General features: G+C 32.5%; 1 protein-coding gene across 9 annotated transcripts in view; it reads left to right on the top strand.

Annotated features, from left to right (window-relative positions):
- Window positions 1-14331, top strand: part of FAM184A (family with sequence similarity 184 member A) — a 107237-nt gene that overhangs the window by 75142 nt on the left and 17764 nt on the right. For all 9 annotated transcript variants that reach the window (XR_005986370.1, XM_041746626.1, XM_041746624.1 and 6 more), the window contains 2 exons: window positions 8505-8717; window positions 13745-13898. Coding sequence is in view for 8 of the 9 variants with exons in the window: in XM_041746626.1 (XP_041602560.1) it covers window positions 8505-8717; window positions 13745-13898 (367 nt within the window). In the remaining variant the exon portion in view is untranslated. The remainder of the gene's footprint in view (window positions 1-8504; window positions 8718-13744; window positions 13899-14331) is intronic.

Below are 14331 nucleotides of genomic sequence, written 5' to 3'. Positions count from 1 at the left end.
TCTTCTATGTTGAAGTGCTATCAATTGAAGAGGATGTCCTGAAGCCCTTTTCACTTATCTCAAAAATTAATAAGAAGCTTAAGATGTTTTAAAACAAATTGATTATTATAGAGGGCATCAGTTTTTATTAACATGGATCTTGCTTATATAGAAAGTTTAACCAAATAATATTTTTGCATATGGATTTTTAGTTCATTCAGTATTCTTTCACACAGACACTTAACTTGAGGGATCTCACTAGTATTGTGGCATAAACACCATCTCTATGTCAGTGACTTCCAAAGTTAAATCTCTAGCCTTGACATCTTCACCTGAACTCAAAATCACTTGGTTGGCTAATAGGCATCTCAAATTTCACATGTTTGATTCAGAAATATTGATTGCCTATCACCATCCCCTAACCCATCATCTTCACTTCTTGGCACTGCTTGTTGCTCAAAACAAAAACTAAAGGTCATCTTTGATTTCTTTTTTCCCTTATCTCCTGTAACCTGTCAATCCTATTTATTCCACCTCCAAAACACCCCAGCTCCAAGTGTTTCCATCTCCCTTAGTAAACACTAGGCCAAGCCACCACTGTAATAGCCTCCTATCCAGTCTCCCCAATTTCACTTTTCTTCATAGCACTCAAAGTAACCTTTTATGATGTAACTGATCTTGCCATTCCCCTCCCAAAGATTCTTTCAAGGTATTTCATTGAATTAAGACTCTTTGTTTTTATTGTCCTAGGCCTTAAGCCATCTGGCCCCTGCAAAAATCACGCATCTCATGTCATCATCACAAACTTACTTTCCCCCACCACATATACACACATGCACACCTAGTCGCTCCCAGCTCACTTCCACCTCAAGTTCTTTGTGCTAGCTAATTCATGTGCCTGGACACCCTTTCCCCCATTTAGTGGCTGGCTTTTTCATTGATTTTCCAAGTTAAAGCATCACTTCTTTCAAAAGATCTTTCCTAACAGTCAACCCAGTATCACTTCCAGTCATTTGCTATCACAGCGGGTTTTTTTTTAATCATAGTTTATCATCAACTATTTCTTTGATTTTTTTTGTATATTTTTTTTATTGTCATATTCAACTCTCTATTCACTCTATACTTAAGATATTCCTGGAATTTAATAGTACTCCAATAAAGAATTTAATGAAAAAATAAATCTTTATTTATGTATTAACCAATAAGGGTATTGTGACCCAATAGCATTAGTGCATGTCCCAATTGCCACAGCCAGGTCTATGATATGAGTCGCCCCAAGGCTCAGCTCAAGGACCATGCCTTTGGTTTAGCTATTTATACATGGCTTGTACCAGTGTGTTGCCAGACACAGTGCCCCTGTGAGTTTAGATTCCAAGTGTTCTAGGATACTTCTGTTGTATAAAATCTAAAATCTAGAATTCCTAAGGGATACCTGACATGCCACTTTACAATCTATCATATTAGCCTACTTTATCAGTTAGCTCCAGAATCCTCAATAACATACATATTTATGTCAGGTAATACTTAAAGAGTGAAAATAAAATCTATTTCATAAGTAAATGCCATAAATTTTAAATTAACGTCTAGTACTAGGACAACAGTTCTGAGAAATACAAAAAAACACAACTGAAAAAAAAAAAACACAACTGAAAATTCCTCAGGTTTTCATAAATTTTGTGAAGTCTGGAGAAGTATCTTATTAGTATATAAAGAATATTAAGTATGAGAAAGCATAAAGAAAAAGTAAGTAAAATTAATATAACTAATATATATAAAAGTGTATGTCTATACAAATTGTATATTATGTATTATATATATATAATTCTATGTATTATATATTTATGAGAAACTTTAAATTGAGTAGTTATGGAAGAACCAAATAGAAATTAATCTTTTTTCTCAACTTTCTTTCATAACACTAGTATACTATATTCTAAATTATATTATTAGAAAAAAAATGATTTACCAGATGAAAAACAAGTTTTAATTTATGACATACCAAGGAATAATATTATGAAAAAAAGAATTCTTTTTTGTCCGAAAATGTGATAAATGTCCAAGTGAAAACTATTTCACAAGAACTTTTCTACTTAAATTTCTAATATAAATTTAAATACCCTTTTATATTTTTGGAAAGCAGAAAAAAATGAGGCAATTGAAAATAAATTCACATTTTCCCCCATATTTGGGGAAAGAGAGGGTATATATAGGTTTTTCCAATTGTTTTATATCACTCTGAAAATTGCAATGAACTTCTGAAAAATAAACCCAGACCATAAATAATTTGCTAAATATATCCTAGAAAAAAGAATCGAAAAGATATAAAGTCATTTCTTTCTTCTTTCCCCCAAGTATAAAATCAGATTATTATTAAATGTTCATATTTTAATGATTAACTCATATTTATTTTTGGCCCCCAAATTATGCAGTTAGTGTTTCAGTTCTCATCTGCTCATTTCTCTTGAGAAATCTGTCATGAGCATACCATACCAGTAGTGAGTATAATGCTTTTACACATTATATTTTAGATTTCTAAGAGGAACTTAGAACAGTAATATTTCTTTTAGGTCCTTCAATAACCATTATTTTCAAATGAACTCTGATTTATATGTAATGGCCTTCAATATTTTTCATAGGTAAGTCTGCCATCCCACAGGCATCAGATACTGTTTTAAGGGACTACAGAAAATTTAGATTGTGTCTTAAATTTTTTTTGTCTAATTCCTTTCTCAGAACTGTTTTCAATTTATTTTTTCTTGAGCATATTATAATTAATGTCCTGTGTTTTACTCTCCCTTTTAGATCCCTCTTTCTTTCACTTAGTTGATTTCTGAATGTTTCCCTTTATTCCTTTGATCTTTTCTTCCTAGCGGCACTCTCTGGGTGAAGCTTTGCATAAATCTATCAACAATGTAAGTGAGCGGCACTTACAGTTTGTACACAGGGGCATGTTGCACTTTTGATTTTGCATAAATATCACTGCTTTAAAGTTTTAACTTATGATATAAAAAATACACTTCAGCATTCACTAACTTATGTTTTTGTATATGGGTAACAAAAGCTTCTAACTTTCAGCCATTCATTTGTGTATGTGCATACATCTATCACATTGTATTAATGGGCATATTTTTGTTATATAAAGTCAAGCAAGATTTTACCTCTCAAACATAAAATTCATTATTTAAATGTTTACTTTGAAAAATATTTTTGAAAACTATTAACTATTTGTCGTAACAATGGATAAATGTAAATATGTTTTCTTTGGTTAAACTTGTTTATTTTGTGAGACAGTAGTAATAAACAACCTTCATGTGAAGGTTCATGAGATTCAGAACATATCTTACATTTTGATGTTGTAATTATTAAAAGACCAGTGAAATTAAGTAAATCCCTTTTCTAAGAACTGGCAAAGCTATTGTTCTTACTAAAATATGCAGAAATTAAGCTTCAAAGTAATATTCCAATGTAAACACTCATTTAAAAATTTTTCATATGTAATATGAATATTAAAAAATGAGTTGTTTTTTTTTTTACCATACCCAACATTGTTCTTTAAAATAACAGAACTGAACATCTTTGAATATTTTTCTTGATATCCTAGGGCAGAGGTCTGCAGACATTTTCTGTAAAAGGCCAGATGGTAATAAATACTTTTGGCCTTGTGAGCCGTGCAGTTTCTCTGGCAATTGTTGGACTTTGCTGTTGTATAATGAAAGTGCCATAGACAATATGTGAATGAATTTGTGTAGTTATGTTCCAATAAAAATTATTTTACAACAACAGGCTGCAGTTTGCCAACTCCTGTCTTAGGAGAATCAAAGTTTGAGATGTTCTGTGAAATTTTGATACTTCTGGAGTAAAACTATTTCCTCATACCTCTCTAAATTCTTTTTACTATGCAAGAAAAGAACATTTTATCTATTTTAAATATTAAAATTTGCTTTCTATATAAAAAATAATTAGAAATACATGAATAAAGAGATGCCTGGCTGGTTCAGTAAGTAGAGCATGCAACTCTTGAGGTTGTGAGTTTGAGCCCCACATTAGGTAGAGAGATTACTTAAAAACATGAATACATTTAACACCATTTAAAAATATATTTAAGAATAAGCAACAAAGATATTCCAATGTTGGTGAAATAAGGCTACATTTAGAAATTCACATATAGTAAGAATTTGGGCATGATCACTGTATTAAACCAGACTTTTTGACCTATGTACTAATTGCGATAGGAGTAAGAACCCAAATAAGGTAAGATTATTATCAGAATTAATTGTACTTCAGAATACTTGTGACAGCATAGTCACCTTTTCTTAAATAATTATAAATTAAAAAAACAACTTTAAATTGAAGTTAAATCATTAATAACTAAAATGGGAATGCCTTGATTCCTCTCTTATGAAAAAACTAAAAGGGGTTGGTGACACGATAAAATCCTCATTAATTAATTTCCTTTTGTAACATCATAGTCATGAAGATCAGCTCTTCCATTCTGTCATCAGAATAACAAACAAAATATAACCCTGTCAGTGGTGTTGAGCAGAGTGAACATCTACCCACTCCCTCCACACATTCTTTCCCAGCCTTCCATGCAAGAAATTTTCAGCTATATATTGCTTTGTTCTAAAATACAAGTGGTTATTGATAGCTTTGCCCTTTATAAAAGCTTTCTAATTTTTTTTCAACGAAGAATGAGAGGGTGATTGAAAATATATTACAGAAATATCTTAAGAACATTAAGTAGGTATTGTTGGTGATTCTTAATAAATTCAGTTTAGAGGTTTTCTTAGAAAAATACCAAGAAATTATGAACAATTCAGAATTTTCTCAGAATGGTCATAATTTCCCTAAGCTTAAATTGACGTTCTTAGCTCGACTCTTCAAAAAAGCAAATTAGTGGTTAAAGGGGGGGGGGGGGATTAAAATATTCAAGGACCTTCAAACATTTTATATGAACATTTGTATAAGTTGTTGACATAGTAATAAATTATCCTTACTGTCCTCTAAGCCTGTGTTAGCTGTTTTTAATGTTGCTTTATATATTTGAAAGTATTGAACTGAATATCATATGGTTTAGACTTTCTAAGAATTTGTGTTGACCTTTCCTATCAAAATTGATAAGTATTTTGGCTTAACGTAACTCCATGTCCCATGGTAACATCCTATTGTATCCAGTACCTCAAATTTGACTCATTTTCTATTTTGAGGGTGTTTTTTCATGCACCACTGTGATGGCACAGAATCTTTGTGAAACTGCCCCGTAGAAAATTGGTGAAGCTTTCCTTTCTCCAGAAAAATGTATCCATATGTTTTTAATTTTAATTTTTGTCTTTCTGAAATTTTTACACTATATTTTCAAAAAGACATCAGTGTTTTAAGTGGTAGAGATCAGAGGTGGCATTTACTATTGCCCTTTAAAATTGTTTACAAAGTATCTTGTACCTAGACTATATGACTCATATCCAACACATTTGATAAGATTTTTTTTAAATGAAGATAAATTTGTTTTTGAAATAAGGATTCATCTGACTTATTATTTGAAACCAACAAAATAAAAAGCATTAAAATTTAAAATTATAGGACGCCTGGGTGGCTCAGTGGTTGAGCATCTTCTTTGGCTCAGGTCATGATCCCACGGTCTCAGGATTGAGTCCCACATCAGGCTCCCTGCATGGAGCCTGCTTCTCCCTCTGCCTCTGTCTCTGCCTCTCTCTGTGTCTCTCATTAATAAATAAGTAAAATCTTTAAAAAAATTTTAAATTAAAACAAATATATAGAAACTAATATACTACATACTTTGAACATATAATTTGAACAACCATTTTCACTCATTTATTCAAATACCTTTCTATAATTCTGTAATAAAAGTACTGATCAAGATTGCCCAAACTATTTGACAGTCTTTCTTCTCTTTTATTTTGAATTAGTGAAATTTTATATTAATATGTATTTCCATATCCATAAAGTATACTAAAGTCAGCTGTTTAAATTATAGCTATAAAACATTAGTTCATTTTACATTGCTTTGCTCCTTATTTGTTTTAAAGTGTCATGTAATTTTCATGTTGAATGATGCAGTGCTACTAATTTATTTATAAAATGAACAAAATAAGTTTTGATGTTGCATTGCATGATAAAGGCTTTCTGCATATAGTTCATGTTATGTCCTTGAGCATGAATCCAGATATTTTAGATAGCTTTAATACTAATTTGGTGTGCTTTCAAAGTTACTAATACAGAATATCTAAACTAAGTATATGTGAACACTACATTGCATGATAATGTCTTTTTGCATATACTTTATATTTTATCCAGTATAGTTAAAAAGATTAATCTTATATCCTAAAAAGAAAAATAATACTTTGGAATTCTTTCAAGGTAAAGTATATTAAGTGTAAAATATTAAGTTAAATATTTAACTTAAGTGCATTTTATTTAAGCTAGAGAGGTTTGAAAGTGTGCTTAGATTTTAAATATCTATTATATTACTATGGTACCTCATTTTCAATATTATATTTCTATGTAAATTTCATCCTTAAATAGTTAAAGTGTGAGTCAGTTGTAGTCAAATTAACATGTAAAAGAGCTCTTTCTGATGCAGTCAGTTTTTGAAGTGGGTATTGCAGAAAATGAGCTACACTGCTATAAACTGGTTGGCTACTTACTAAGTGCACGCTTAACTGGGAGGACTGGACCCAGGGCTACTATTAGCGCATGTGGTACCTGTGTGCAAATTGGAAAAACGTGGGCCTTTTCTTTGAGTTGATGCAGGTGCCTATCAAGGTAGACACTTTAGTGAGCAGTTTGTTCACTGAATGGATTTTAGTCCTTACTTGGCCAGAGGCCAATTGATAGTTTTAACAATATCAATCATTATAATACCAGTCATATTCTATATGTAGCATAGTCTTTTCCTAACATTCCTGTATATATACTCTAACAAGTTGTCACTAGAGACAAGGCAGTCACGTGGGTCCCCACACTGGGTCCCCATCAACGGTTGAACTTGGGAAGAGAGCGGGTAGGCAGGTACCTTTTCTATTTCAAGGACAACTAACTGGGAAGAAAATGACCCTACCAATTACACATTAGTGTTCACAAACACATTTTTGTTGCCTTTTACCCTTTTATGATTTTCTTTTAGGTTATCTTCAATATTCATTTCATCCTGATTTTCTTTGCATAAAATGTTGAGAAGTCACACAGTATAATTTGTCTTAGTCTTCCTACTCTATAAGTATGGCCTAAGCTGTTGTTGCAGCATTTCCCTTATTTTCTCTTATTTTCTGCATCTCTGGGGATTCTCCATCCATTTTCTTTCCCAAGCCCCTTCTCATTTGTGAAACATCTGAGGCATCCTATATCCTTCCATCAATCAAAAGAAAATCTTTTCCATTTGCAAAAAACTCACCTTACAGTTTCCTCTCTCCCTCAGCCTTCTTGGCCACAGAGATGGTTTTTACTTGTATATAAAGACATATAGCATCTTATTATCTAATTATGGAACACATTTGACAACTTTTATCTGATTCTCCTATGTTCCTCTTAGCTTCAGACTTCTATTAGAATATGGTTGTTTAGTTCCAAGTTAGTTTCCTGTTTATGAGAAAACAGAGATTAAATGGTTATATGAAATGTATATGTTAACATATATATACCTACACATGTGTTTTGTGCTTTTATTCTTTAAAAGGGACTTCATTTTAAGTATTTTAAAACACCCAGAAGCAATGCAGACATATTAATGGTGATGTCTGTGTGCAAGAAGAGTAATAAATCAGTTCTGCATATTTAAAGAAGAGTACCTGTCATTGTGAGGATATAAGCTGTGGGATGTTTGTGGCTTTTAAAAAAGCTTGAAGGTTTGCAAATCCTTTGAATTAAGTCAAGATTCCAAAGTGAAAATCCTTTTTATTTACATAAGCATTCTAAATTATAAATGGATAAATCTTAAAGAGTAATTTTTAAATTCTCAAATAACCTTAAGTTAACATTTATTGAGCACTTACTACATGCCAGGGCTGTTGTAAGTGAACCATTTGTAGTAACACTCTTCAACTCACACAGCTAAAGTGGCAGAGCTAGGATTTTAACTCAGAGCCCACATTCTTAACTACTAAACCTTACCACCTCACAAATAAGCAGTTTGACATTTTGTCTCCTTGAAGTCACCATAACCTAGTAAGTGTATTAACATTAGTTGTGTTTTTATTTCATATTCTGAATTTTTATTGCAGTGTAACATAGGTGTTCACTGTATTTCCAAGTGTGGGCTAACAGTGTTCTTTAGCGAATTCATAACACCCTTAAAAGAGTCTATTTTAGGATAATTACTAAAAATAGAATTAAAAGTGATATGTAATTATTAAATATCTATGATATGCTGTAAAACATTTTAAGTGGATACTTAGTGAAGGCAATTATTTTACTATAGTTAATATCTTTGAAATGCTTTTTTCCTTAGATGGCAATTTGTGAAATATGCCTTGTATTTATTCTTCATTGTGTACCATTCTGTGGCATAGATTTCCTTGCTGAAACAGAATCTGGAGATGCAGCTTTCCCAGTCTCAGACTTCTTTGCAGCAACTGCAAGCCCAATTTACACAAGAACGACAACGACTTACACAAGAGCTTGAAGAATTAGAGGAGCAACATCAACAGAGACATAAATCTTTAAAAGAAGCACACGTCCTTGCATTTCAAACTATGGAAGAAGAAAAGGAAAAGGAACAAAGAGTAAGTTTAATGTGATACATGTTCAAAGGTAATCCAACAGCCTAATAATTATTAGGCTTCAAATTCTTAAGAATTCATTTTTTGCCTCCAAGCTATGTATTGCTTTATTTCATTGTGTTTTCTAGAACTTGACTTCTGAGGGTCAGAGTGATTAAACGTACACACCAGTTACGCTGAATATGGCTGACATTTTATTTGTTTCCCAACATAATTCCAAGTTCATTATGAGACTAATACACCATCTGGTTTATCATATGGTTAACAGTGGTTAAATAAATTTAGCATAGTCCTACTGAGCTGTAACCACTATAATCACTTAGTACTATTCTGGACTTTTATTAATAATCTCTCATCAGATTTTTAATTTTTCTCTTTCAGGCTGGATCTACAAAAGACATATTTATCCAAGGAATTTATATTTTTTTATCCCACATTTTTTTCCTTACATTTTTCCTCTTAATTTTTTTTAATATTTTATTTATTCATGAAAGACACAGAGAGAGTCAGAGACAACAGGCAACCCATAGGGAACCTAGTACAGGACTCGATCCCAGGACCCTGGGATCACGACCTGAGCCAAAGGCAGATGCTTAACCACTGAGCCACCCAGGTGCCCCACTTTTCCCCCCTTATATATAAAATTTACAATGAAATGAAATTTAGAAACATTTTAAAAATAGTATCTTTCCCTATATACAGCCCCAAAGGCTATGTGAAAAGTAGTGAAACAGACAAGTCATTCAGGAGAGATTTAAATCAAATAGATACCTTATTGGGTTAATCAAATTGTATGCCAGAATCTTCCCATATCCCTTACTTTTTTCTCTGTGAAAACACTAGTTTGACATAGTCTTAGTGTGATTAATTTTGGTTCAGTTTATTTCTTTACACTGTATTTTTCAGCTTCTTCTAAGGACCTTATAATTAAGGTAAAGATTCAATAGAAAAACAAAGTTTTACTAACAATACTTTTCACTATACATAGTTATTACCGATATAGGTTGCTTTTAATCCTTTATTTGGGTGCAGACAACTATTTTAAGAAGTGGTATGCTATAAAAAATTATTAAAACAAAAAAGTCATATTCCTTTAAAAATAACTGCCTATACAATAAGTTGTGATCTTTTGATCTTGTCTAGAAAGATAAAGAAGTTTCTTTGGTTAAAAATTAGGCCTTATTTCCACTATCCCTGATTATTATAAATGCAAAACTGTTAAAATATTAACAAACCAAACTTAATAATACATTGAAAAAAATCTGTACACCATGATCACATGGGATTTATTCCAGGGATACAAGGATGGTTCAAGACCTGCAAGTCAGTGTAGTTACTACGTTAATAAATGAAGGGTAAAAAAAAAAATCACATGATCATCTCAATAGATATAGGAAAAGCATTTGACAAAATTCAACATTCATGATAGAAAGTCTCAAAAGAGTGGGTATAAAAAGAATCTGCTTCAATGTATTAAAACCCACACATGACAAACCCACAGCTAACATCATACTTAACAATGAAAAGCTAAAAGCTTTTCCTCTAAGACCAAGACAAGGAAGCCCATTCTTGCCACCTTTATTCAACATAGCCACAGCAATCAGACAAGAAAAATAAAGAAATGGCATCCAAATTGATAAGGAAGAAGTAAAGCTATCACTATTTGCAGATGACATGATACCTTATACAGAAAACCCATCACATCAATAGGAGAAAAGATAAGAACCATATGATCATATCAAGAGATGTAGGAAAAGCATTTGACAAAATATAAAACTGATTCACAATAAAAACCTTCAACAAAGTTGGTTTAGAGGAAACGCACCTCAACATAATAAAGGCTACATATGAAAATCCCACAGCTAACACCCAAAATGGGGAAAAATAAAGCCTTTACTCTAAGGCCAGGAACAAGACAAGGATATCTGTTCTCACCACTTTTATAGTATAGTACTGGAAGTCCTAGCCACAGGAGTCAGACAACAACAAGAAATAATAGGGATCCAAATTGGGAAGGAAGAAGTAAAACTTTTACTATTTGCAGATGATATGATATGGTGTATATATGAGATACTGTATAGTGAAAACCTGAATGACCACCAAAAAACTGCTAGAATTGATAAATGAATTTAGTAAAATCATAGGATACAAAATTAATGTGGAGAAATCCGTTGCATTTCTATACACTAATAATGAAATAGCAGAAAATGGAAGTAAGAAAACAATACTATTTATAATTTACCAAAAGTAATAAGATAGGAATAAACCTAGCTGAAGACATGAGAGACCTATTCTCTGAAAACTTTAAAACACTGATGAAAGAAACTGAAGATGACACAGAGAAATGGAAAGACATTCCAAATGCTCCTGGATTGTAAGAACAAATGTTAAAATATCTATACTGCCCAAAGCAATCTGCACATCTAATGCAATTCCTATCAAAATACCAACAGCATTTTTCCCAGAACTAGAATAAACATTCCTAAAATTTGTATGGAATCACAAAAGATCCCAGATAGCCATAGCAGTCTTGAAAAAAACAAAGCAAATGTGGAGGCATCACAATTCCAGATATCAAGTTATATTACAAAACTGTGGTAATCAAAACATTTTGGTACTGGCATAAAAATAGACACACAGATAAATGGAACAGAACAGAATTCCAGAAATAAACCCAAAAATGGTCATTTAAGCTTTGACAAAGCAGGTAAGAATATCCAATGGGAAAATGTCTTTTCAGCAAATGGTGTTGGGAAAAACTGGACCACTTTATTACACCATACATAAAAATAAATTAAAAATGAATTAAAGACCTAAATGTGACACCTGAAACCATAACAATCCCAAAAGAGCCGTGGCAATTTTTTTCTAAATAGGTTCCCTGAGGCAAAAGATACAAAAGCAAAAATAAACTCTTAAGACTACATCAAAAAAGGAAGCTTCTGCACAATGAAGGAAACACTGAATGGGAGAAGATATTTACAAGTGACATATCTGATAAAGGATTAATATACGTAAAATATATAAAGAACTTATGTAACTCAACACCCAAGAAACAAATAATCTAATTAAAAATGGGCAGAAGACATGAACAGACATTTCTCCAAAAAGACATCCAGATGGCCAATAGACCCATGGAAAGATGCTCAATGTCCCTTATCAGGGAAATGCCAACCAAAATTAGAATGAGGTATCACCTCATGCCTGCCAGGAGGGCTAAAATCAGTGACACAGGAAACAACTGGTGTTAGCAAGGATGTGGAGAAAAAGGAACTCTCTTGCTCTGGTGGTAGAAATGCAACCTAGTGCAGCCACTGTGGAAACCCAGTATGGAGTTTCCCCAGAAAGTTAAAAATAGAACTACCCTATAATCTGATAATTGCACTATTAGGTATTTACCCAAAGAATACAAAAACTAATTCAGAAGGATACATTCACCCCCATGTTTACAGCAGTATTATTTAAAATAGCCAAGATATGGTAGCAGGCTAAGTATCCATCAATAGATGAATTAGATAATGAAGATGCAGTATCTACACCTACAATGGAATATTACTCAGCCATTAAAAAGAATTGAAATTTTGCCATTTGTAACAACATGGATGACTTAGGGGGAATTATACAAAGTGAAGTAAGTTAGAGAAAGGCAAATACTGTATTTCACTTATATGCAGAAATTTTTAAAAGCAAAACAAATGAACAAAGACTAAATAGACTTAATAAATACAGAGAACAAACTGGTGGTTGCCAGAGGGGAGGTGGTGGGAGGATGGGCAAAATAGGTTGACAGGGATTAAGAGGTACAAATTTCCAGTTATAAAACCAGACATGGGGATGTACAGCACAGGGAATGTAGTCAGTACTATTGTAATAACTTTGTATGGTGACAGATGAAACTAGACAGTCATGGTAATGATTTCATGGAGTTTATAAATGTTGAATCGTTTTGTTATATATCTGAACCTAATACTGTATGTCAACTGTACTTTAATACAGCACATACACACAACTAGGCTTGATTGGTATATAACCTATTCATTGATATCATTTGTGAATTAGAACACGTAAGCTCTCGTATAAGTACTTTAATTTTACGCATTTAGTCTCTTTTCAAAAGAAATCAGAACCTATAATTTTATTGTTGTCATTAGGTAGTCAAGCTACCTATGTAACTAATGTCTAAACTAAAAGTCTTTTATTTTACTATATTTAAAGAAACCTATGCTTTACTTTTCAGAAATAAAACACTTAAGAAACAGTATAAGTAGCCAAATATTAATTTATAAAAATGGTATTTTAGAGTAATGGTTAAAGAAATATAACCCTAATTTCAACATGGTTTCTTTCCCAAAAACCTTTCATGTTGCAGGTTGTGGTAAGAAAACCCCTTCCTGGCACAGTTCAGTCTCTAAATTTGAAGTACCCTGAGCTCTATCTTTTTTCCTATGGCCATATATCTTCTCTTAATCTTAGCCACATGTCCATTTTCTCTGGTTAGACTTCTAGAACTAACATGAGATGTTTGTTTTACCTTCTTTTTTTTTAACCTACTCTCACAGCTTTGCTTCTGTGTGCAAATGCCTATAGAAAGTTGCTACAAAATATTTAATAAGGTTGGAGTCGTAAAGATCTCTTTCTGATCAGAAGGAGATCTTTTCTTGTTAATGCCCCCTCCTTTCTTTCCTCTCTTAAGTTTGTGCACACAGAGGAATTATGCATTAATTTTGGTGGCTTACCCCTGTCTGCAACTTCAGACAATGACTTTATTTGCAAACCACCTTAGGAAAAAGGCCCACCCATATCCCACTTCAAACACACTAGATTGAATCAAACTGGTTTCATAAGGATTGTTTTACTGAAGTGACCCTACTAATTTATTTTCTAAAGTTCATTATCTTATATCTAATTTTCTTGAAAATGAATTACAAATGCCTTGTTTTTCTTAAACGAGTTTTAGTAATTTTTATTTTGTTTGTATTTTCCTTCCTGTATTCTAGAATAATAATTTGAGTATGTTTCTCCTATTTTAGGCTCTTGAAAATCATTTACAACAAAAACATTCTGCAGAGCTTCAGTCATTAAAAGATGCACACAGAGAGTCAATGGAGGGCTTCCGGATAGAAATGGAACAGGAACTTCAGACTCTTCGGTTTGAATTAGAAGATGAAGGAAAGGCTATGCTTGGTATTTTTTTTTAAGCTTTTATTTATTTATTCATGACAGACAGAGAGAGAGGCAGAGACACAGGCAGAGAGAGAAGCAGGCTCCATGCAGGGAGCCCGATGTGGGACTTGATCCAGGATCATACCCTGGTGCCAAACCGCTGGACTACCTGGGCTGGCCTATGCTTGGTATTTTGAAAGGATTATAATCTTGTCATATTTATTTATATGTTCTACTTTAAAATTCAACATGAAATCAACAGTTTTATTTTTAATTTTTGAAACACAAATTTTAACTTTGAAAATGAATATCCAAGTATGAATGGAATAGCAACAGTGGGGTGAGGTCCCCTCACCTTTCTCCATATTCTGGCTATGTAAGCAACAGTCACTGGTGCTTCCACCTACCATTAAGGAACTAAACAGAGTCAGGACCTTGAGACTTTCCACTCTCA

This window comes from Vulpes lagopus, chromosome 2 (genome assembly GCF_018345385.1).
Source record: "Vulpes lagopus strain Blue_001 chromosome 2, ASM1834538v1, whole genome shotgun sequence".
NCBI lineage: Eukaryota > Metazoa > Chordata > Mammalia > Carnivora > Canidae > Vulpes > Vulpes lagopus.
This window is presented reverse-complemented; position numbering and strand designations above follow the sequence as displayed.